Source organism: Mixophyes fleayi, chromosome 2 (assembly GCF_038048845.1).
Source record: "Mixophyes fleayi isolate aMixFle1 chromosome 2, aMixFle1.hap1, whole genome shotgun sequence".
NCBI classification, from domain to species: domain Eukaryota; kingdom Metazoa; phylum Chordata; class Amphibia; order Anura; family Limnodynastidae; genus Mixophyes; species Mixophyes fleayi.
Window position 1 is genome coordinate 372976622 of NC_134403.1, and position 22312 is coordinate 372998933.

At 45.5% G+C, this 22312-nt stretch overlaps 1 protein-coding gene across 2 annotated transcripts in view; it reads left to right on the forward strand.

Annotated features, from left to right (window-relative positions):
- Positions 1-22312, forward strand: part of BOC (BOC cell adhesion associated, oncogene regulated) — a 57882-nt gene that overhangs the window by 8986 nt on the left and 26584 nt on the right. For both annotated transcript variants that reach the window (XM_075197433.1, XM_075197435.1), the window contains exons 2-3: positions 15295-15433; positions 19918-20187. In XM_075197433.1, coding sequence (XP_075053534.1) covers positions 15328-15433; positions 19918-20187 — 376 coding nt within the window. In that variant the 5' untranslated portion in view covers positions 15295-15327. The remainder of the gene's footprint in view (positions 1-15294; positions 15434-19917; positions 20188-22312) is intronic.

Here is a 22312-nt window from a genome sequence, read left to right on the forward strand (position 1 = left end):
CCCACTGGCTCCACCCCGCTGCTGATGACATGAAACGAGTGATCCCTCCCCCCACAAGTGCCTCCTGGGCCTCTTCTTCGGTGTAGAAATAAGACAAATATGATCTGCAAACAATAAATTCTTACTAATTTTCTTTGTCCTTTTACTATTGGCTGTTATTAAAGTGTCGTCCTATTGATCTCTCCAGATGAGTCCGGGACATTGATCTGTTCTTCACTCTCTTCCTGATGTAAAGCTCAGGTTTGTAGTTATTCCCCGTTAATAGAGATCTGCTGGAACCTTTAATGACTCTGGTATATTGAGCAAAGGAAACGGCTTAGAGTGATGTAACCTGTTATTGCTCTTTGTGCATAAATAACTTGGGAAGATAAAAGATACATTCAAGGGCAAGCAGACATAGAATAGAAGATGCTATATACAAAGATGGCTGTAACTAAAATGCAGATGATAAGATTGTAAAGGTTAGATCCAAGCCGGGGGACCTTTATTTTGGTTAAATACGAAAAATTTCAGGAGATTTGTTTTGCAAATATACCCCCTTATATCTTCCTATGTATAATTGTCTGCTAGATACAGTCTTAGAGGATATGTTGGTAATCAAACTTTAATAAAAAGTCCACTGCAATGTCTGTGGCTGGCAGGGACTTGTAGTTCCACAGGAGTTGGGAATCACAAGTTGCCTACTTTTGTTGTTGTGGGGGGTGAGGGGCAATCTGCATTTTAGCCAATGACCTTCTTACACCACGTCCAGTGGCATCTGAGGGTGTACTATGCCTACAGACCTTCAGCCAATGTTTCCTGGGAGTGATTGACAGGTGGACAGCCAATAGAGTGACACTGCCTATGTCTCCATTCAATATTTGACTCTCATTTTGAGCACTGTTCCTCGCTACAGAATCATGGCAGGACCTGGGTGACCCAGGGACTAGGTCCTTTACGATGGTGCTTCTTAATACACGATTAGAACAGGAGCCCTGTATCCTGCATTGTAATGTACGGTGACAATACTACATGTGTGTACAGATCACATCTGAATGTCTGGGTCTCTGTGCTGTAATACTCCCGGTAGACCCTTGGCCCTGTTACCCGGTGTCCCTCTCAGCATTGTTTTGGCAGTTGGAGCGTACAGCGTTGGCACTGCCGCAGTAATCCTAGAATCCCTGAGTGGTTTGGTAATTGGAGATTCTCTGGGAGTTAAATTAATCTCCTGCCCACATTCCCCCACTTGGCTCTTACACTGGGTATGAGTCAGAAGAGATTTTTCTTAAGCTTCCTCAGTATGAGGGAAGTGTTGGTCACCCGCGTAGAGCAAACCACTGACATGCGGAATGGATCCATACGTACATAGATCCAGCTGTCCGTTCTGTGGGGGAAATGGATGGCATTGTACCGGTACTGCTACAGAACGCCCAATAATGACATGAAATAGAATATAACATCCATAGTACAGTATAATATAAAAGCAATGTGTAGTAATATATTATATAATATACACCCAGCAAGGATACAAGTTTGTTGCAGCAACAAATGTCACACAATGGTTATCCTGGTATTACAACCAGTTGCGATATCTATTTGTCATATTGATGACTACTGACCATTGTTTTTGGCTACAATGGGAGTTGTCCGGATAATGGAAGAGCCAGGAAAGTCACTATATGAAATGAATATAAATAGCTGATGATGTATGAAGACATTTCTGGGCCATGTATTACAGGGCTGAATAATATACATGAAATGAACAAAGGTTTAAGCTTCAGGAGGGAGGAGCTTCGCTAACGACAGACACAGAGTGACTGACAGCCTGGCAGTCTTAGCTTATTGACCTGTATCCCATTAGCACACTGTCCTAATGATGTGGGAGCAGCTTCAGCTATCTGTAATTGAAGGAGGGAGTAAAACTTTACTGTTTAACAAACATTTTTAGTGTCGTGGCAAGTGAGAGGTGGGAGCACATTTGCTAATTTAGGGGTGCAATACGAGAACCCTGTTCGTTTCTGAAAACAAAAGCGGATATGTGTGAACAAGCCCTAATAGATACTTCACACATTGTGCAATCATTTCCTTTACCCAGTTTTCCAACATACTGAAAAGAAAGTGTGACCAGCATTTGTTGTTTTCATGGTACTCACTTGGTACTGCCTGTACTCACTTTTCCCCTCCCTCCCTTTCTTTCATGCTGTGCCTGAGCCCCCAGAGTTATAGTGCTCACTGTTACTTGTACTGTGCTGTTTCACCTTGTACTGTGCCATTGTTTGTCCTTGTACGACGCTACGGATACTTTGTGGCGCCCTATAAATAAAAATTAATAATAATAATAATAATAATGGTAACAGATATTGCTAAGGGTGGTCAGTTATTCATAACATATCTGTCAAATGGCAGCGTCGGTATGTTTTTGAGTGATCAACTGGTGATTTCAGGCAGGATTCCTATTTCAAGTATCAGCAGTCATTCCAGTAAATTGCAGTAAACATGTTTTTATTTAGGAAACATCATTTTTTATTTTTTTAAATGGAGTTACCCTTATTAGCAGAGTTACTCTTTTTAACTTTAATACAGTCAGTCTATGGCTGTCCGGTTGTTGTGGAAGTGCAAGTTCCAGCACAACTTTGTAGCCTCCTGGCACTTGTAGTTCTACAAACGCTGAACAGCCACATGTTGGATGTTGGGTATCTCTGTTTTAAGGTAGCTCTGTTTATCAATAGCCAAGCAAGGCTCTCACTTTCCTTGTGTGTCAGCCCAGTCAGGGGTAGTGGGGGGGGATTTTCCTTAATACCTGTTTGTTTAAGGGTTAACGTTGTCTCAGTGATCATTCTATTGAACAGTGCAAACTTCCAGATTATTAGCCGTCTTTCTTTGCTGTGTGTTTACGAGGGATTTAGAGAGCTTATATAAAGAGCAATAAGTGAGCACATCTACATAATATAGGAGCTTTCTGGGGCACTATCAAGAAGCCCATTGTGGTCTCAAAGCCACTTTCTAAGGTGCGGTCTGTCTATGATCGCAGCCACAAAACACAAAGATTATTAGAAAACCCGGCAATAGTTAACCCTTCTGCAGTTGCGTGTGACACTTTATATGTTACTGATCTGTCTATCAGATCACATTTAGGGGCATATTTATATGAAACAATTGGCACATATCTTTCCATTGAATTTACCTTGCAAAGTGCCTAACTTTTCATGGACTATTTCTAAAATAGTGAAAAGATATTTTCTGAAAACAAAATTTGATGTAAAAAGAGTGATGTCACTGGCTCCTAGTGATTGGATAGACTGCACTCTCAGTGATGTTACTGGTTCCTAGTGATTGGATAGGCTGCACTCTCAGTGATGTCACTGGCTCCTAGTGATTGGATAGACTGCACTCTCAGTGATGTCACTGGTTCCTAGTGATTGGATAGGCTGCACTCTCAGTGATGTCACTGGTTCCTAGTGATTGGATAGGCTGCACTCTCAGTGATGTCACTGGTTCCTAGTGATTGGATAGGCTGCACTCTCAGTGATGTCACTGGTTCCTAGTGACTGGATAGGCTGCACTCTCAGTGATGTCACTGGTTCCTAGTGAATGGATAGGCTGCATTCTCAGTGATGTCACTGGTTCCTAGTGATTGGATAGGCTGCACTCTCAGTGATGTCACTGGCTTCTAGTGACTGGATAGGCTGTACTTCCAGTGATGTCACTGGCTCCTAGTGAATGGATAGGCTGCACTCTCAGTGATGTCACTGGTTCCTAGTGATTGGATAGGCTGCACTCTCAGTGATGTCACTGGTTCCTAGTGACTGGATAGGCTGCACTCTCAGTGATGTCACTGGTTCCTAGTGACTGGATAGGCTGCATTCTCAGTGATGTCACTGGTTCCTAGTGACTGGATAGGTTGCATTCTCAGTGATGTCACTAGTTCCTAGTGACTGGATAGGCTGCACTCATAGTGATGTCACTGGTTCCTAGTGACTGGATAGGCTGCATTCTCAGTGATGTCACTGGCTTCTAGTGAATGGATAGGCTGCATTCTCAGTGATGTCACTGGTTCCTAGTGAATGGATAGGCTGCATTCTCAGTGATGTCACTGGTTCCTAGTGAATGGATAGGCTGCATTCTCAGTGATGTCACTGGTTCCTAGTGACTGGATAGGCTGCACTCTCAGTGATGTCACTGGCTCCTAGTGAATGGATAGGCTGCACTCTCAGTGATGTCACTGGTTCCTAGTGACTGGATAGGCTGCACTCTCAGTGATGTCACTGGTTCCTAGTGACTGGATAGGCTGCACTCTCAGTGATGTCACTGGTTCCTAGTGACTGAATAGGCTGCATTCTCAGTGATGTCACTGGCTCCTAGTGACTGGATAGGCTGCACTCTCAGTGATGTCACTGGTTCCTAGTGACTGGATAGGTTGCATTCTCAGTGATGTCACTAGTTCCTAGTGACTGGATAGGCTGCACTCATAGTGATGTCACTGGTTCCTAGTGACTGGATAGGCTGCATTCTCAGTGATGTCACTGGTTCCTAGTGACTGGATAGGCTGCATTCTCAGTGATGTCACTGGTTCCTAGTGACTGGATAGGCTGCACTCTCAGTGATGTCACTAGTTCCTAGTGACTGGATAGGCTGCACTCATAGTGATGTCACTGGTTCCTAGTGACTGGATAGGCTGCATTCTCAGTGATGTCACTGGTTCCTAGTGACTGGATAGGCTGCATTCTCAGTGATGTCACTGGTTCCTAGTGACTGGATAGGCTGCATTCTCAGTGATGTCACTGGTTCCTAGTGACTGGATAGGCTGCACTCTCAGTGAGGTCACTGGCTCCTAGTGACTGGATAGGCTGCACTCAGTGATGTCACTGGTTCCTAGTGAATGAATAGGCTGCATTTTTCGTAAATCCATTGCAGCTTAAAGACACACACACACACACACTCACACTCACACACACAGACGTCCATTTTAGTCAGGAGCCAAGTTACCTCCTGTGGGAGGAAACCTACGCAAGCACAAGGAGAACATGCAAACTGCACACAGATAATGCCCTGGTTGGGAATTGAACCCATGACCCTAGCCCTGTGAGGAAGCAATGCTAACCACTGTGCTGCCCGCAGAAACATGCAGTACACCTTGGCTCCCTGTCACTATGTGGAGATTTATTTATTGTGCTAATTATTGACTCTGCCTCAAGCTCTTTGGTTCATTTGTTTATTCAGGCACAAAAGGAAAAAGTCAACAATTTATTGGTCTAAAAAGCCACTTCCTACAGACATATCACACAGAGCGAGAGATTAGTTAAATCCACATAAACCCTTTCTCTGTTATGTGTTGTTATGTTCTTTGTGTTTACATGTAACACAGCAGTAGGTGTGAATCTTCCTCACACTGATGTGTTACAATGTGTCTGTAGAGGTGACAATGGAGAAATATTTAGAAAAATAAATAGAACCTCAGAAAATGTGATGTTTTGTAGAAATGCATGGTTATTACATTCACCTTCCCTGTGATGTCCGCACAGCTCTGCTCACAATGAGAATTATTGAGAAGTTGTCTATTACACACTGCCAGATATCTGTCAAGGTGCCTAATCACTGACTTCAATCAATCAATCATCATGGCCCTACCAGTCAGCAATAATAAGTCTTTATATTTAATAATAGTATATAGTATATGTTTAGTGGGACCTTAAATAGGACTCTTTTTACTGAATATATTGAGGGTCCTCCCACAACCAAATACCAGGTCTGCAGGGGAGGGTGTGGAATGTGGCACACGGGGAGCTTTGGGGACACTAATGAATGTGACACACGGGGAGCTGAGGGGACACTAATGAATGTGACACATGGGGAGCTGAGGGGACACTAATGAATGTGACACACGGGGAGCTGAGGGGACACTAATGAATATGACACACGGGGAGCTGAGGGGACACTAATGAATGTGAGACACAGGGAGCTGAGGGGACACTAATAAATATGACACATGGGGAGCTGAGGGGACACTAATGAATGTGACACACGGGGAGCTGAGGGGACACTAATGAATTTGACACACGGGGAGCTGAGAGGACACTAATGAATGTGACACACGGGGAGCTGAGGGGACACTAATAAATGTGACACATGGGGAGCTGAGGGGACACTAATGAATGTGACACATGGGGAGCTGAGGGGACACTAATGAATTTGACACACGGGGAGCTGAGAGGACACTAATGAATGTGACACACGGGGAGCTGAGGGGACACTAATAAATGTGACACATGGGGAGCTGAGGGGACACTAATGAATGTGACACATGGGGAGCTGAGGGGACACTAATGAATGTGACACACGGGGAGCTGAGGGGACACTAATGAATGTGACACACGGGGAGCTGAGGGGACACTAATGAATGTGACGCACGGGGAGCTGAGGGGACACTAATGAATGTGACACATGGGGAGCTGAGGGGACACTAATGAATGTGACACACGGGGAGCTGAGGGGACACTAATGAATGTGACACACGCGGAGCTGAGGGGACACTAATAAATGTGACACACGGGGAGCTGAGGGGACACTAATGAATGTGACATAGGGAGCTGAGGGGACACTAATGAATGTGACACATGGGGAGCTGAGGGGACACTAATGAATGTGACACACAGGGAGCTGAGGGTACACTAATGAATGTGACACACGGGGAGCTGAGGGGACACTAATGAATGTGACACACGGGGAGCTGAGGGGACACTAATGAATGTGACACATCGGGAGCTGAGGGGACGCTAATGAATGTGACACATCGGGAGCTGAGGGGACGCTAATGAATGTGATACATAGGGAGCTGAGGGGACACTAATGAATGTGACACATGGGGAGCTGAGGGGACACTAATGAATGTGACACATGGGGAGCTGAGGGGACACTAATGAATGTGACACACGGGGAGCTGAGGGTACACTAATGAATGTGACACACGGGGAGCTGAGGGGACACTAATAAATGTGACACACGGGGAGCTGAGGGGACACTAATGAATGTGACACATCGGGAGCTGAGGGCACGCTAATGAATGTGACACACAGGGAGCTGAGGGGACACTAATGAATGTGACACACGGGGAGCTGAGGGGACACTAATGAATGTGACACATGGGGAGCTGAGGGGACACTAATGAATGTGACACACGGGGAGCTGAGGGGACACTAATGAATGTGACACACGGGGAGCTGAGGGGACACTAATGAATGTGACACATGGGGAGCTGAGGGGACACTAATGAATGTGACACACGGGGAGCTGAGGGGACACTAATAAATATGACACACGGGGAGCTGAGGGGACGCTAATGAATGTGACACATGGGGAGCTGAGGGGACACTAATGAATGTGACACACGGGGAGCTGAGGGGACACTAATGAATGTGACACACGGGGAGCTGAGGGGACACTAATGAATGTGACACATCGGGAGCTGAGGGCACGCTAATGAATGTGACACACGGGGAGCTGAGGGGACACTAAAGAATGTGACACACGGGGAGCTGAGGGGACACTAATGAATGTGACACACGGGGAGCTGAGGGGACACTAATGAATGTGACACACGGGGAGCTGAGGGGACACTAATGAATGTGACACATCGGGAGCTGAGGGCACGCTAATGAATGTGACACATGGGGAGCTGAGGGGACACTAATGAATGTGACACACGGGGAGCTGAGGGGACGCTAATGAATGTGACACATGGGGAGCTGAGGGGACGCTAATGAATGTGACACATGGGGAGCTGAGGGGACGCTAATGAATGTGACACACGGGGAGCTGAGGGGACACTAATGAATGTGACACATGGGGAGCTGAGGGGACGCTAATGAATGTGACACATGGGGAGCTGAGGGGACACTAATGAATGTGACACATGGGGAGCTGAGGGGATACTAATTAATGTGACGCACGGAGAGCAGAAGTAAAACTAACACACATATAATTATAGTTGCTCTAAAGGAATTTGTTAATTTAGTAAAACATCCTCAAATCCGATCACAGTCGTTACAGCGATGTTGGTGCTGTCAGGTCTCCGTGACTGCAGAGATCCTATTACCCAATGTCATTTATTAGGGCGCTGAGGTCAGTCCTCGCCCCATGTGATGATGGGATTGGCTGCTGACCACAGGGGCTTTTGTACCGGGCTGGCAGTTTCCACGCCAGGGGGTAAATGTATCATACCCCGGTTTTTGCAACTCGCGGGTGATCGGCGTCTTCGCAGCTTAAATTTAAAGCGGCGCTGACTTGTAAAGGGAAACTTCCATTTACAAGGCAGCGCCACTTTAAATTTAAGCTGCGCCGCCGCCGATTTCTTGCGAGTTGCATGTATGATACATTCACCCCCAGGAGTCCCAATTTTATTTCCCTGGACCCGACAAAATTGGGACTTTTCTCAGCTCTTCGCAAATAAAGGTGCTCAGCGATCAAAGCTGTGTCTTCGGCACGGTACCACCGTTTTACACCTCCTAAATGACCTCATATATTTGTAACAACCCATTTGCACCATTGCATTGGTGGTGTGAGGACCATGCACAGCTTCCTGCATTTGGCGCAGGAGGGATATAAACCCCATTTATAAACCTAATTAGCTCATTGCAGTAAATGTGATCCAGCTGTACAATACTTTACTCCCCGTGTGCATTAAACTGCTGGACGACAGGTACCTTTTAATCCCCTATTTTATTGGAATACGTCAATATAACTTTCATCAAGACAAGAGAGTTGGGTCACACAGTCACCTTCTTACCATGTAGCCCTCACACCGGGGGGGCAGATAGGGACAGAGGGAGGAGGGGCAGAAATGTTGATTTCTTGACATCCACAATAGATGAAGTGCACAGGACACTCTATTAACCGTCCCCGAGCCCGTGTGTGGGTGACGGGAGGTGTCGCCATCGCATGGTTGGCAGCATTTTTTCGGTTTGCTGACGGATTCGAGGAGGGTGGTCAGTCATCCTTCTCGTTTTAAGCAGCTGTTTTTTTCTATTACACGTTAACCTTCTTCCATGCCAGACCATTGTATCTTAAAAAGCCTGTTTCCCTCCAGCTATTTCAGGCTTTCTATAGACAGCTGGCACCTCTGCGATGCTTTTTAACTTTCAGGTTTTTTTTTTTTCTTTCCCCCTTCAATTTTATCCTCTATTTTCCAACCCGCCCCCCCCCTCGGCCTTCCGAAACTCGAGCGACATCTTTTCTCTTAGGCCTCGATCCTCTCCAGATTGGGATCCTTAAGCAACCTCCATCTTTTGTCCCTTTTCAATGAAAAGGAAAAAAAAAATTGAAGGGAGGGGAGGGGGGGGGTATAGTTATAAAGAGAAACGACCCAAGGGCAATAGTCTCTTGAGCCAGCTTGCTGCATTACAATGAATACGGACTCTATTAAGCCTCGTTCTGCCTGTTAGTGTTTCCACGGGCAACGCAGTGCCCATATGGAAAGCATGCAGTGTATTATTGCAGGCCCCTAGGCCTCATTGTAGGCCCGATCCATGACTGGCAGTTGAAGCCCCTCCTCACACTTGACACTGCCTGTGTTTATCTAATTCATAGAGGGGGGGCTGTTAGTTAGCCTATTGTCCTGGGCTATGAGAGGGATAGAGGGAGGGGGGCAGAGGTGCAAGAGAGAAGAGTTCATGAATATTCAAAGACCATCCTCAATGGTGGAAAGGAAAAAAAAAGCAGATGGAATTCATGTTGAGAAACGTACCCCCACCCTACTATTAAACCAGTGATCCCCCTACCCTCTCCCACCCTGAGGCTTCCACGGCCATGTGTGGGAGCTGCAGTTATCCAATTAGCAAGCTTGTCAAGTTGAGTTGATAGCAAGCGAAGGGACATAAATTAAAGGGAATTGGTAAAAAAAGCAAAAGTAAAAAATCAAGGCCCCCCCTTCCTTCTTAAAGTTCTTTTGTAGTTTTGGTCTTTATTCGGCATTCTATGAGATTTAGCTAAAATAATTGTAGAGTTTTAGAAATGGAGGGTATGAGAAACTCGGAGGGTGCGAGGTTCTCTGGGAGGGCGCTGTGCGAGGTTTGGACAGCCAGTCGGTTTGTGCTAGGAAGTTATTTCCGTCTTCGTGTGATTTTCTTCCAGATCGCCGTTTATTTTGGGCTGGAAGATGGTTACACTTCCTGAGGCGGCGCAGTTTCCTGAATCCGCCTGATGCAAGGTGGTCTCTCTGTGCTTGATTGTTGTGGTGCGGGGTTGGCACGCCAGAGAATGTCCATTAATTTCCAGCGTCTGGCACTTTTTGTGCCAAGATATAGCTGGCAGGGTGCTGATGGTACTCATTCCATTACACCTCTTTGCTCCTCTGCATCCTCTCTGTTGGCTACGACTGCATCCTCTCTCCTTCCGTACTTCGCTCTGTCCATGATCTTCCAATGCCTAATCTCTTCTGCACGAACTCTCCCTCTATCTTCTTTCTCCATTGCCCCTTAGTCGCCCAGTCACCCTGTTTGTGCCTCTCTCTGGGTGTTTGTCGGGTGTGAGTGGCAGGCTGGTGAAGGATTATGGTCCAGAATGGGTTCCGGGCACCAGGATAGAGTCTGCACCTATTGTGTCTCAGTGATCAGTAGCGTCCACTGATACAGCACAGATCTACCTCACAGTATCTGATATAGGGTTAGTGATTAGTGTTTCAGGTTAGTGGACCTATACATCAGTGTGTAACTAGATGCACAACCACCACTGCAGGCTGTAAGGACATTGAAATACCAGCTCGCACTGTCAACATCGGTTGTGGCATTTTCCGGTAAATGCCGTGATGTCATCGCAGCTCAATGCTTCATAGTGTTGTGGGCAGGACTAAGGGCCAACATGACAAGATAGACGCAGTTTAAGTCCAGGCTACCCTAACCTATGACAATCTTGGAGTCTGAGCTCTTTACCCTTGTAGATACACAGGTCTGCTTAAAAGGCCTTTGCAGGTAAAATGACCTTTCCGCCGCCACATAGTAGAGGCAGCCATTTTGTGAGCTAAGCTAATGTTCGCGAGAAGCCGGATTTGCTCTTTCATAGGAAATTGAGGTAAAAATTATCGACTGGAGAGCGATAGAGAGGAAAGGCCCTTTGTATATGTGTGTTTAATACTTTGCGGTGTTCTATAGAGTCTATTTATTAGTAACATAATAACTATATTAACCTTCCATTACTAGAAGGCTAACTGAGGTTTTGGTGATAATTGTAGAATTTAGCTTTTCAGTTTCAGCGGGTTTAATCTTCCTCTCCATGAAATATTTTCCTTTTTGAAGCCTCTTGGCAAGGAAGGAGTTACTGGGAGTGTGGGTGGCGTAATATTTCTGTATCACTTGTTTAGGCTGAACTGCCAAGTATAAGAAGGGGGAAAATCAAGAAAAATGAAATAATAAAAGAGCCCTTACAAGACGCAGACTTGTGCGGCCAAGTTTCCACGCAGTCATAAGCGTCCAACCTCCCACCAGCAAGATCCATACTCCTACGTGTGCCAGAAATAGCCGGGCTGAGATAAAACAGAGCCCAGAAGTGGGAGGAGCTGGGCCTGTAGTGTGGGTGACTGTGCCAGCACGCTCTCTGGTGGGTATAAGGGGGGAAGGGGGGTGTAGGTGGCGAAATCTGAGTCTTCTAAACGTTGGTGTGAGTTCTGAAATAAAGTTTATATTTGTATTGGGTGGCTGTATAGATTACTGGGTACCCGCGGCAGAATTTGACGTTGACCCCATTTCCTATTCGTGCACTAGACAAGTACGGTGATCTCGTTGTCATTATTGTCACAGGATAGTGCAACATAGGCTGTAGCACTGTGCAAAGCCAGACAATTGCACAGTAGCATATAAATCAGCCAATGGGCAACTGGTGGCTCTCCAGCCCCCAGAGAACAATAACTCCCAGCAAGCCCTGGCATCATCTATATACTACGGCTATTCCTATGTCGCTGTAAGAGGCCAAGGAGTAGCCATAATATTTAATAAAAGTAATTTTATGTATTGGAATGTAGGTCTTATAATTAGTGCGTGATATTTCTATGGCCCATTCCCACTTCGTTCCCTGCGCGTCCTAGCACCATATCGTAATACATCAACTTCATACTTGACAACCTTTTAACATTGAATTCCGGGAGATCCCGGTCAGGGGGCGTGGTTGGAGGGCGGGAGGGGGCGGGGCCCCGCCCCGGCGACAAAAAAACAACATTTTGCCGCGGATTGAGGGCGCCAAAATGACACGATTCACAGCGAATCGCATCATTTTGGCCATCAAGTAGCAGTATGCGGGATACTTGCCTGCTCTCCCGGGAGTCCGGGAGACCTACTCGAATTTTGGGAGTTGGCAAGTATGATCAACTTCCACACATTCAGCAGTGTGCCGTTCAAACGCTATCCGGGCTGCTTAATAAGATGTGGAGATAGCAAACAACTTGTATCACGCTTACCACTAGAAAACCGGTTATTGCTGCAATTTTCCTAGAGAAGGCACCGGTAAACGTAATGTTATCACTTCGCTGGTATTCCTGGTTCACACATGGGCGGTGGAACGGGAAGTCTGACTTAAGCTTCTAGTTACACTTGGAAAAAAAAAATGTGAAAAGTTAATAAAAATAAATTACTTAGCAGGCGTTCTGAATAGCGATGGCCCTTGGCAGGTAGCGAGAAACCCTACCTCTGGCGAAAACACCCGTTATCTCTACATAGTAACTTGATATGGGGTGACCTGATCTGCATTCTTATATATGGTTCTATTACTTCCTGTGTACGTACCTGCGAGTACATGACATATGTCTGAGCATAAACTAATCATTGAGCTATATCTACTCCATTTGTATCAATCCGTCACTGCCAGTGTGCTGAATAATTTAGACGCTAAACCGACGTCTCCCTCTCTACAGAACCTGGGAGTCTGAACAGATCTCAGAATGTCAGGAAGTTCCCCTTCAAGTAAAAGTTGTGATACTTTGATTTCTCCAAGAGTCTTGTGTTGTTGTGGCCATGTTCTTACCGACGAGCCTGGTCGCTCCGTCACTTGTTTCCTCTGTAACGTAAGCTGGTAAATGGGTGGTTTGTGTGGTAGGCCCAGGTCTTGCCGGGAAACCACATGTAATGTTTGGTCATAAACAACTACCAGCGGTTTCTCGGTATCACTTGATCCTGCATTTAAACAGCTATTTGACCTGGTTATTGTAAATCTAAAAACTCCCTGAAACGTCTCTGGAAACGTTCCCAGTATTCCGAAATAGAACTTTCCCAGCTCATTATCCTTCCATCTACCCCTCTGCACCTGGGGGAACTTTCCCCACCCTCCAGCCCAGGGGCAAACGTTTCACTGCTATACGCCAAACTCCTCTGTATGCAGGCAAAACATTTTCCACAAAGCCCCCAAAATCCAGGTGAAACTCCCCATATCCCCCACCCCACCCCATTATATGCGTTCAAAGTTTCTCAACAGCCGTATTATCCAGGGTAGAAGTTTCCCCCAGTATCTGAGGGCAAATCTTTTCCTGACTCCCGAAGATTCAGTGACAATATTCCTCTGGACACCCCCAATATCCTGGGGTAATCGTTTCCACCTCTCTCAAAATCGGTGGGCAAAACATCCCTCCACCCTGATTATCCACTGACAACGTCACCTGGCTGTGCTTCTTTTATGCTACAAATTAGACCTGTAAGTCTTTATGTAAAAGTATATTATAAATCAGTTTTTAATTACATATAATTAACGATGCTCAAAAATTTCGAACTGGTTTGAAAGTTGTTTGTAGCTTGAAGGCCCAGAACATCTTCTCGGGTGCAATTGCTTATAGACCCCGATTCGGACTTGCTCAATGTTCTCATTAGTGTTTTTGTAATATTATTGTTTCAGGAGCAGAACTTTGTTCGTTGTTCGCGTTTTGGACTCGCCAAAAAAAAGCGCCCCCATGTAAAATGCATGAATTTGTGCAAACTGGCTTGATCGTGGTTGATCCAGTTTTAACTTTTGGATCAATCAAAAATTGTGAAGTTACCGTGAATATTTGTGTCCATTCGTGGAACCTCTTGGGGTACCTCCTATCTATAACGTAGATTGGAGATACTTTTCCACTTGTAGAATTCACTCAGCCCTTTAATAGTCGTTGATCTATGACATGTTTACTTGTATGTATCAAATAAACTATAAATGTATAAGGATGCCTGGTCCTTTGTATAGACTACTGTGGCTGTATCTGTCTGTACGGGATTGTTTTAGCGTTTTAGGGTATTTTCCAGCTAGTGAAGTGGTGTTTGGAAGTGGTTAAGTTTGTAACAGGATCACAGCGGTATCCATCTCCCTGGCTGTGCATGCTGGACTGATCCAAGACCCCCTCTGCAGCCCCCAGACCAGAGTGGACTGGAGCTGCCGTCTTTTATACTGTTCCAGCCCTTGTTAATTTCACTCTGCTAATGACTCCCTCCTGGGGTTTGATTTACAGGCCTGTCTGAGGCCGGAGAAGGAGGAGGACGGTTGGGGAGGGGGTGTTAGGAGAAGGGGGCTTGGGGTCAGGGGCCATCTAGACCCCCACTCACAGGAAATTGTTATTTTAACCTGGTGGGAAGAGTATTATGATTTCTAAACAGCTGGGATTGCCTTCATTCTGATCAGGGCATAGAGAGGACTCTTCTCCGCATCGAGTAAGTGAAGTGGGCCCTGGTGTTGGGTTTGGGGGCCAGGGATGTGATTTACATGGAGAGAGGAGAGTAGCACACTCTGCTTTCAGTAGCTATAAGAACTGTAGATCTAGATGTCCCTGTATCACAGGTCAGTGCTATGGAGAACGTCATTTGATTTGTTCAGAGTCATAATGAGAAATTGTTTGAAAGTTTTTAATTGGCTCCTGATGAAACTAAACAGTGTTAAGGTAGGGAATATATAGTGTAAGCTCCACTGGAGCAGGGACCAATGAAATATTCTCCGTAAAGTGCTACGTAATATGTAGGCGCTATATAAATAGCAGTTAGTATATAAATGAATACGTCTGTGGTGAAGATATTGCACGAATCCTTATTGTATTTACATTATTATTTATATGTAGGAAAACATAGATATTATCTAACTTCAGGCTTTCATTCCAGCTCTTGTTGTGAATGCAGTGCCATTCACAAGCCTAGTGTGACCATTGGTGGATATTTTAGATTGGAAAGTGGTTGACAAGCTGTATCCACATTGTCTTAAGTTCAGTAATGGAGGAGCGTTTAGATCAATAATTATATAAACAATGAAGAGTGTGATGTACGGGTGTCCCGGATGCACCATGGCCCTCGGTTTTGATGGTATATTCTTTGTTTTTTTCCCCCGCAGGTGTGAGGCGGAGAGGGCCGGAGAGCGCGGTGGATGTGCCCACGGTCGCTGGCGCCGGTATATGGAATGACAATGATTCTGAGGATAATCGCAATCTGCTGCTGTCTCCTTAGTGCCGTCTGCTGTCTTGACCAGTTCAGTGAGTGTCTCTATTTCTATCAATGTATATTTGTATTTGCTTAATGCAGAATTTTTCCTATGAGTCCGGTACTCCCATCCTAAATAACAATATACTGTCTGCTCATCCATCCTATTGTCAATGCACAGAATAGATGTAACGACTGAGAGGTGAATTTGTTCACTATCATTTATCACCAGTTATTTATATTGTGCCATCATATTACTGGAGGAAATCCACTGAAACAAGTGGAGAACGTACAAATCACACACAGATCAGGCATCGAACTCATGACCCTATTGGTGTGAGGCAGCAATGCTAGCCACTGCGCCACAGTGCTGTGGTCTATTACATTGTTCACAGTAGACACAGATGGACGTTGGGCCGACCGTGTTGTGTGTAAGAGTTTAAAGCATCTAAACATTTGTCACCTATTGTAGACTGAGGATTCCTGGTAGAGACTAGCCCACATTGCTTGTAGTGGTACATACAGAAATATTGTATTGACGATCGATTGTACAGCTGAAAAGTTACTACAATATCTTATTTGTGCCCGTTTCGCTGTTTGTGCAGCATTTATCTCAGTATATGCCTTACAGAGGCTATAAAAAGATATTCACACCCCTTTAGTATTTTTATCATTTGATTTCTTATATCATGGAATCAAAATGAATTTGTCTGGGAACTTTTACCACTGATCAACACAAACTGCACTGTCATATCAACTACAAAAAAACTCTCTCTTAATTGATTACAAAGAAAAAAAAAACCAGACCATAATTGATTACTAAAGTATTTAATCCCCTTGATAAGATACACTTAAATACATATTTAATGTATTAGAGCCCACCTGTGTTCAATTAAAGAGTTTCAGTTGATTTTTTTTAAATATACCTGTCTTTGTGAGGTCCTATAGTTGGTTAGTGCATTTCCAAATAAGAGCTTCATCATGAAGATCAAAGAACATTCCAGTTTCAAAAACAGTTATTGAAAAGCACCAGTCAGAGGAAGGATGCAAGAAATTTTCAAATATGGTTAATATTTCCTGGTGCACTGTCAAGTCCGTCCTTATAAAATGGAGAGAAAATGACAAAACTGGGAATTTGACTAGAACAGTCCGGCCTCCAAACCTGAGCATCCGTTTGCCTGAACATTTTAGCCTCTACACTAGGAAATATGTTAGGTGCAACCCTAGCACTGCACAGCATCCAAAGAACTTTATTCCTACCATGATACATGGCCGGGATTATAATGCCGTAGAGAGACTTTTCTGCATCAGAACCGTGAAAGACAAATGGATGGAACAAGATTTAGAGAAATCTTGTAGGAGAAGCTGTTGCCGTCTGCGAGAGACCTAGGACTGGGGAGAAGATTTATATCCCTGCAGGACAATGATCCCAAGCTTACAACAAAAGCCACATTGAGAGGCTTAAATACTAAAAAAACAAACTTCTAGAGGGGGTCAGTCAACGCCCAGATCTAAATCCTATCAAGAATCCGTGGAATGGTTTCACCAACAGTCCCCATCCCGCTGGTGGAGCTAGAGTAGATAAAATATGGCAGCGTCCAGAGCTGACAAGCAAAGACCCCGATAGACTCACAGTTGTAATTGCAGCTCAAGGTTCTTCTAGCAAAAATTAAATAGGAGGATGGATACTACACTCTCTAACCAAATACTGTCTGTTTTTATTAAGATAAAGAGCTGTTGTTTTGTTTATTTGACATTAGAGTATTTTGTGTTGATCGGTGATAAGAATATAAAAGTGAGTGAATCCTTTGTATAGCCACTGTAGTTATACCCAATGTACATGAACATGCAGACTTATTACTGAAAGAAGCCAGAGTGCCGGGCAGATAACTGGTTAATCCCTGAGTGGACGTGTGCCAGCTGTGCCCGGGAGCTTGTTGCCAGTGTTGTTGTTGGATGGGTGTGAATATCTCTTCTTTGCCGTTGATTCATTACATGTCACGTACCCGGTCTCTTGGTCGGAGGGTGGGGTGGCGGGTGGAGGGAGACACGGTGGTTGTTACAGGATCCATCGGCGATATAGAGGTTATCGCTGATGCGCTTTTGAGCATAGGCAGCAAATTGGCCGATGTTTGAGAGGTTTGAGTGTTGTACACGACTTCTGTTTACTTGTTTGTTTTAACCACCACGTTTGTCTATGTGTGAACTCGGCGCTGGCCGAGCGCAAGAGAGGAATCATTGATGCCTACGCGGATGGCCAGTGTGTGCAAGTTTATAAGAAAACGCCATTCAGGCTGCGCTAATGATCTATCACTGTCCGTCCGCTCTTCTGGTCAAACAGCTTGAGCATAGCTCATAAATACTGATGCAGAAAGCAGAGCCCTTTATATACTGTTAGGATAATATCTATATTTATTGCTCCCACACCCCCGTTTACACAGAACATGTAGAAAGCTGCTAAGATCACTTGTCTGCCAACATTTATTTTGTCCCAAAGCCTCATCAGAGTTGTGTTCTGGATTTATTTTATCTATCTGTCCGCTCTTAAAAACCTGCAAACGAAAGGCTTGGTTTATTTTGTCCCCACCCATGTCATTAATATCGCATGAGTAGGCGGAGCTTGTACTGTGTGTACATCTGAGCTGACAGACTGAATTATGAATTCTATTGGCTGCACTAAGGTGAGCGCTGTTTCAGACCGCACAGTTGTGCACAGGGGACAGGCAAAGTTTAATGTCTACTTGTTACATGTTTAGAAAAGGTTGGAGTCTGATTCATGTTTAAATCCTACCTAAGTATTAATGTATAAGAAGAGAGGAGTGGGAGGAAAATATTCAGTCATTTCTCCATGACAAGTAAGATAAATGTTTACTTGATTGTTCCATGTTTCGTGCAGCAGGATTATCTGAATGAACAGTGAAAACATGATTGTAAATAGCCACAGGGCCCACCATGACACTAGCAAAGCCATGTCTTACCCAGAATCCCCCTCTGCAGACACCATGACGTGGGTGCCCTGTAGATGTATAAATGGCTCCTATTATATGCAGGCTGCTCCACGATAAACAGCTTTAGCTCTTCAGAAATTGCTGCTAATCAAGTTGAGATCTCTCTCTAATGCTAATTGTAGGGTGTGTTCCCTCTGCGAGCGTGATGTCATTGAGACAAAACAGACATGATGTCATAGCGAAGAGGTTAGAGGCCCCGGGAGGATAAAGGAGATCAGCGTTTTATGCTGCCAGGAACAGAACATGATTTACTCATTGGGGGTTTAAGAGGATGGGAAATTAAGTCCAGTTGTGACTGACTGATTGGACGAAGCTTGTTCAGTTGTGTCTCTGTCCTGCAGGTTCATTTTAATGACATCACAGGGTCAAAGGCCACAGACTCCAGTAAGGTGGAAGGGTCTACTCTAGACTCTAGAGTCATAGGGCTTTCCTAAATACTCAAGAGGCAACACTAAGGATTGCTTTTAATAAATCACATTTCAAAGTTGCTGTAAATAATCCTTTACGGGCTAAAAATTATGAGGTGTGGCGAAGTCCTTCATCACAAAACACGAAAGAGATTCCCACAACTGACCGAAATCTTAAAGGCCGTTAATATGAATCAAAAAGCTTAAATAGCAAAGCATGCTGTGTATTCCCTTAATGCTTGCTGCAACATTGTTGTTACCTAGAAGACCGCAAGCCTGTCACTCCAGTAATGCACTATACAAACTCTCTACCTCTTTCTCAGCGAAATTACAACATAAAGTAGCTCCATCCCGCTAAGCAGATTTCACCAAATGTTAGCACAGGATTTGGGCAGCCCAGCTTTATAATTAGATAAATATAAACACAAGTTATTTTAGGTGTATTATTGAACTCTGTAATACATAGGCACTGTAATATATATCAACATGTAATAGTGGATTTAATTGCTCTCTAATGCTGTAAAAACATTGAGTGTTCGCTGTGTGCAGACGTAACCATGGTCCCTCACATACACTCTCTTGCAGCTGTGTACTTGTCAATTTGCAGTTCTGGATGGAAACTTTGGTGCTAATTCCCTCGATTTTCGTATGTAGACACGCTGGGCTTTTACTCCTAGCTGCCGTTTCAGTTAAAGTATATTTTGTGTTCTGAACCAGTGTTCGGGGGATACTTTTATCAAGCTGCTGGTTTGAAAAAGTGGAGATGTTGCCTATAGCAACCAATTCTACAAAATGACAGCTAGAATCTGATTGGTTGCTATAGGCAACATCTCCACTTTTTCAAACCAGCAGCTTGATAAATTTACCCCAAGGTCTTCAGTTCAGTAGAACTAGTGATATAACTGAGGCACAAGGATTTCTTTTGTTGCCGTAGGTAAAAGTGAAAAGACATAATTATAAAATACCTTGTGACCAGTGTAATTCCCCCCAATGACAGCATTAGACATCTGTATAAGAGAATTTGCTCCCATGTAACTGAAGTCTGGACGTTGTTTGTTTGACTGAAGTCACCGATCTTCATCTAACTCTAATTTCTGGCCTAATTTTTGTCATTTTCTGCAGCTCAAGCCCCGCAGTTCCTGATCCAGCCGCTGTCTACGTTCCAGAAATATGGCGGATCGGTCACTCTCAGCTGCGTGGTGGAGCCGTCCAGCGCGGTGATATCTTGGAGACAGAATGGAGTGGAGTTGGGAGATCTCCCAGGAGTTTTGGTGTCTGGAGGAACCCTGGTGATTACCGGTCTGAATAACGATACCGCCGGGAGGTACCAGTGTATCGCTCAGACCCCCGCTGGAGCCATGGCTAGCGTTCCCGCCATTGTGACCCTAGCGAGTGAGTACAGGCAGTGGACGACTGCAGTTTGGTATCTGAAACTTTTCATACCCTGTTATAACAGCGAAACGCGTTGGGTCTGTGAACCTGAGTATTATAGCCCTTCCAATCCAGTGTTTATGTGTCTTATCCACCTGCATATCGCAAGCAGTGTAAGAGCAGAGGTCCTGTTATACTGTATAAACTCCTCCCACAGCGTTCATAGGGCAGATTCAATGAGCCGCGAGGTTCCACTGCGCACATTGCCGGCTCATACAGAATTCTCCACTCGTTACCCCTGGCGTCTCTTTGGGGCACAAGGGATATTGAGCGGAGATTTTAGTGCCTCCGCGGACCGTTCTGCAGACACATGGCCGCACTCGCGGCTGATTGAATCTGCCCCAGAGAGATAGACTGCGCTTGTGAGCCAGAGACGCGGAATACACAGCTGTACAATGCCCCTATGCTACAGAGGACTTCATAGTGTTACACATTTGCATTTATTAATATATAAATGGCGTATCGCCTGAATCTAAGGTGATTTTCTCGCATCTCTCAGAACTGGGAGTATCCATGTTTTACTCTGCAAGAAAACACCAACAAATCTCTGTTCTTGGAGTATAAAGTCCCTTTAATATGGAGATATCATCCAACCGTAATGTTGATACAGGAAACGTATTGAGCGAGCCGGGGTCAGGAGCCTGTTTTGACGTCAGACTTTCCTTGGAATGTAGATCCGTCTGTGGTTTCCCCTCCGGCAGGGAACGGGTTAGACAGAGGTGCCTGAAATCTGACAATTTCACGGGCTGCAGCTGGGACCCTCACTCAGGGCTCGGGTTCAATAACAATGCTGTATGCAGGTGAACATACCAAGAGCCCCCCCCCTTCCTGAGATGGAAGTGGAGAAGGGTGGGGGGTTTCAGGAGCCCCCCTGTCATTAATCCCTGAGAGTTTTGGGACTGGGCCCAGTCTAGGAGAGTGGGATAGAGTTTCTGAAAACACATTCCTGAGCAGAATAGGGGTAGTGTTTTGCTTGTGACTTGATAAATGAGCAGGGGATAGAGAGTGGGGGGTGAGGTCTAATGAGAGATATGATTACACTGGGAGAGCTTCATATTTCTGTTAACCCCTCCGGTGCTGGGCAGCAGCTTCTACGTTCTCCTGCTTAGTATAAAGTGTTAGTAAAAGTTTCCCTTATTCTTTATGTGGGGTGAAGTACCTTATTGTGCAACGTCTGTACATTGTAATAATCTTCATTCCACCCATAAGAAAGTAGTTTAGGATATTTCCTGCTCAATGTCGGCCCACAGAATATGGTTATCATCATCATCATCATCATCATCATTTATTTATATAGCGCCAACATATTCCGTAGCGCTTTACAATTGGATATGGCAGTAAAGCCTCAGACCAGACTGGATTTCATGTCACATGTAAATTATACCTTGATTGGGAGCAGGGACTGTGTACTGGGAGCGGTGGCTGTATACTGGGGGCAGTGACTGTATACTGGGAGCGGTGGCTGTGTACTGGGAGCGGCGGCTGCATACTGGGAGCGGCGGCTGCATACTGGGAGCGGCGGCTGCATACTGGGGGCGGGGACTGTATACTGGGGGCGGTGGCTGTATACTGGGGGCGGTGGCTGTATACTGGGGGCGGTAGCTGTATACTGGGGGCGGTGGCTGTATACTGGGGGCGGTGGCTGAATACTGGGGGCGGTGGCTGTATACTGGGGGCGGTGGCTGTATACTGGGAGCAGCGGCTGTATACTGGGGGCGGTGGCTGTATACTGGGGGCGGTGGCTGTGTACTGGTGGCGGCGGCTGCATACTGGGAGCAGTGACTGTGTACTGGGAGCGGTGGCTGTGTACTGGGGGCAGTGACTGTGTACTGGGAGCGGCGGCTGTATACTGGGAGCGGTGGCTGTATACTGGGAGCAGCGGCTGTATACTGGGGGCGGTGGCTGTATACTGGGGGCAGTGACTGTGTACTGGGAGCGGCGGCTGCATACTGGGAGAGGTGGCTGTGTACTGGGGGCGGTGGCTGTGTACTGGGAGCGGTGGCTGTATACTGGGGGCAGTGACTGTGTACTGGGAGCGGCGGCTGCATACTGGGAGAGGTGGCTGTGTACTGGGGGCGGTGGCTGT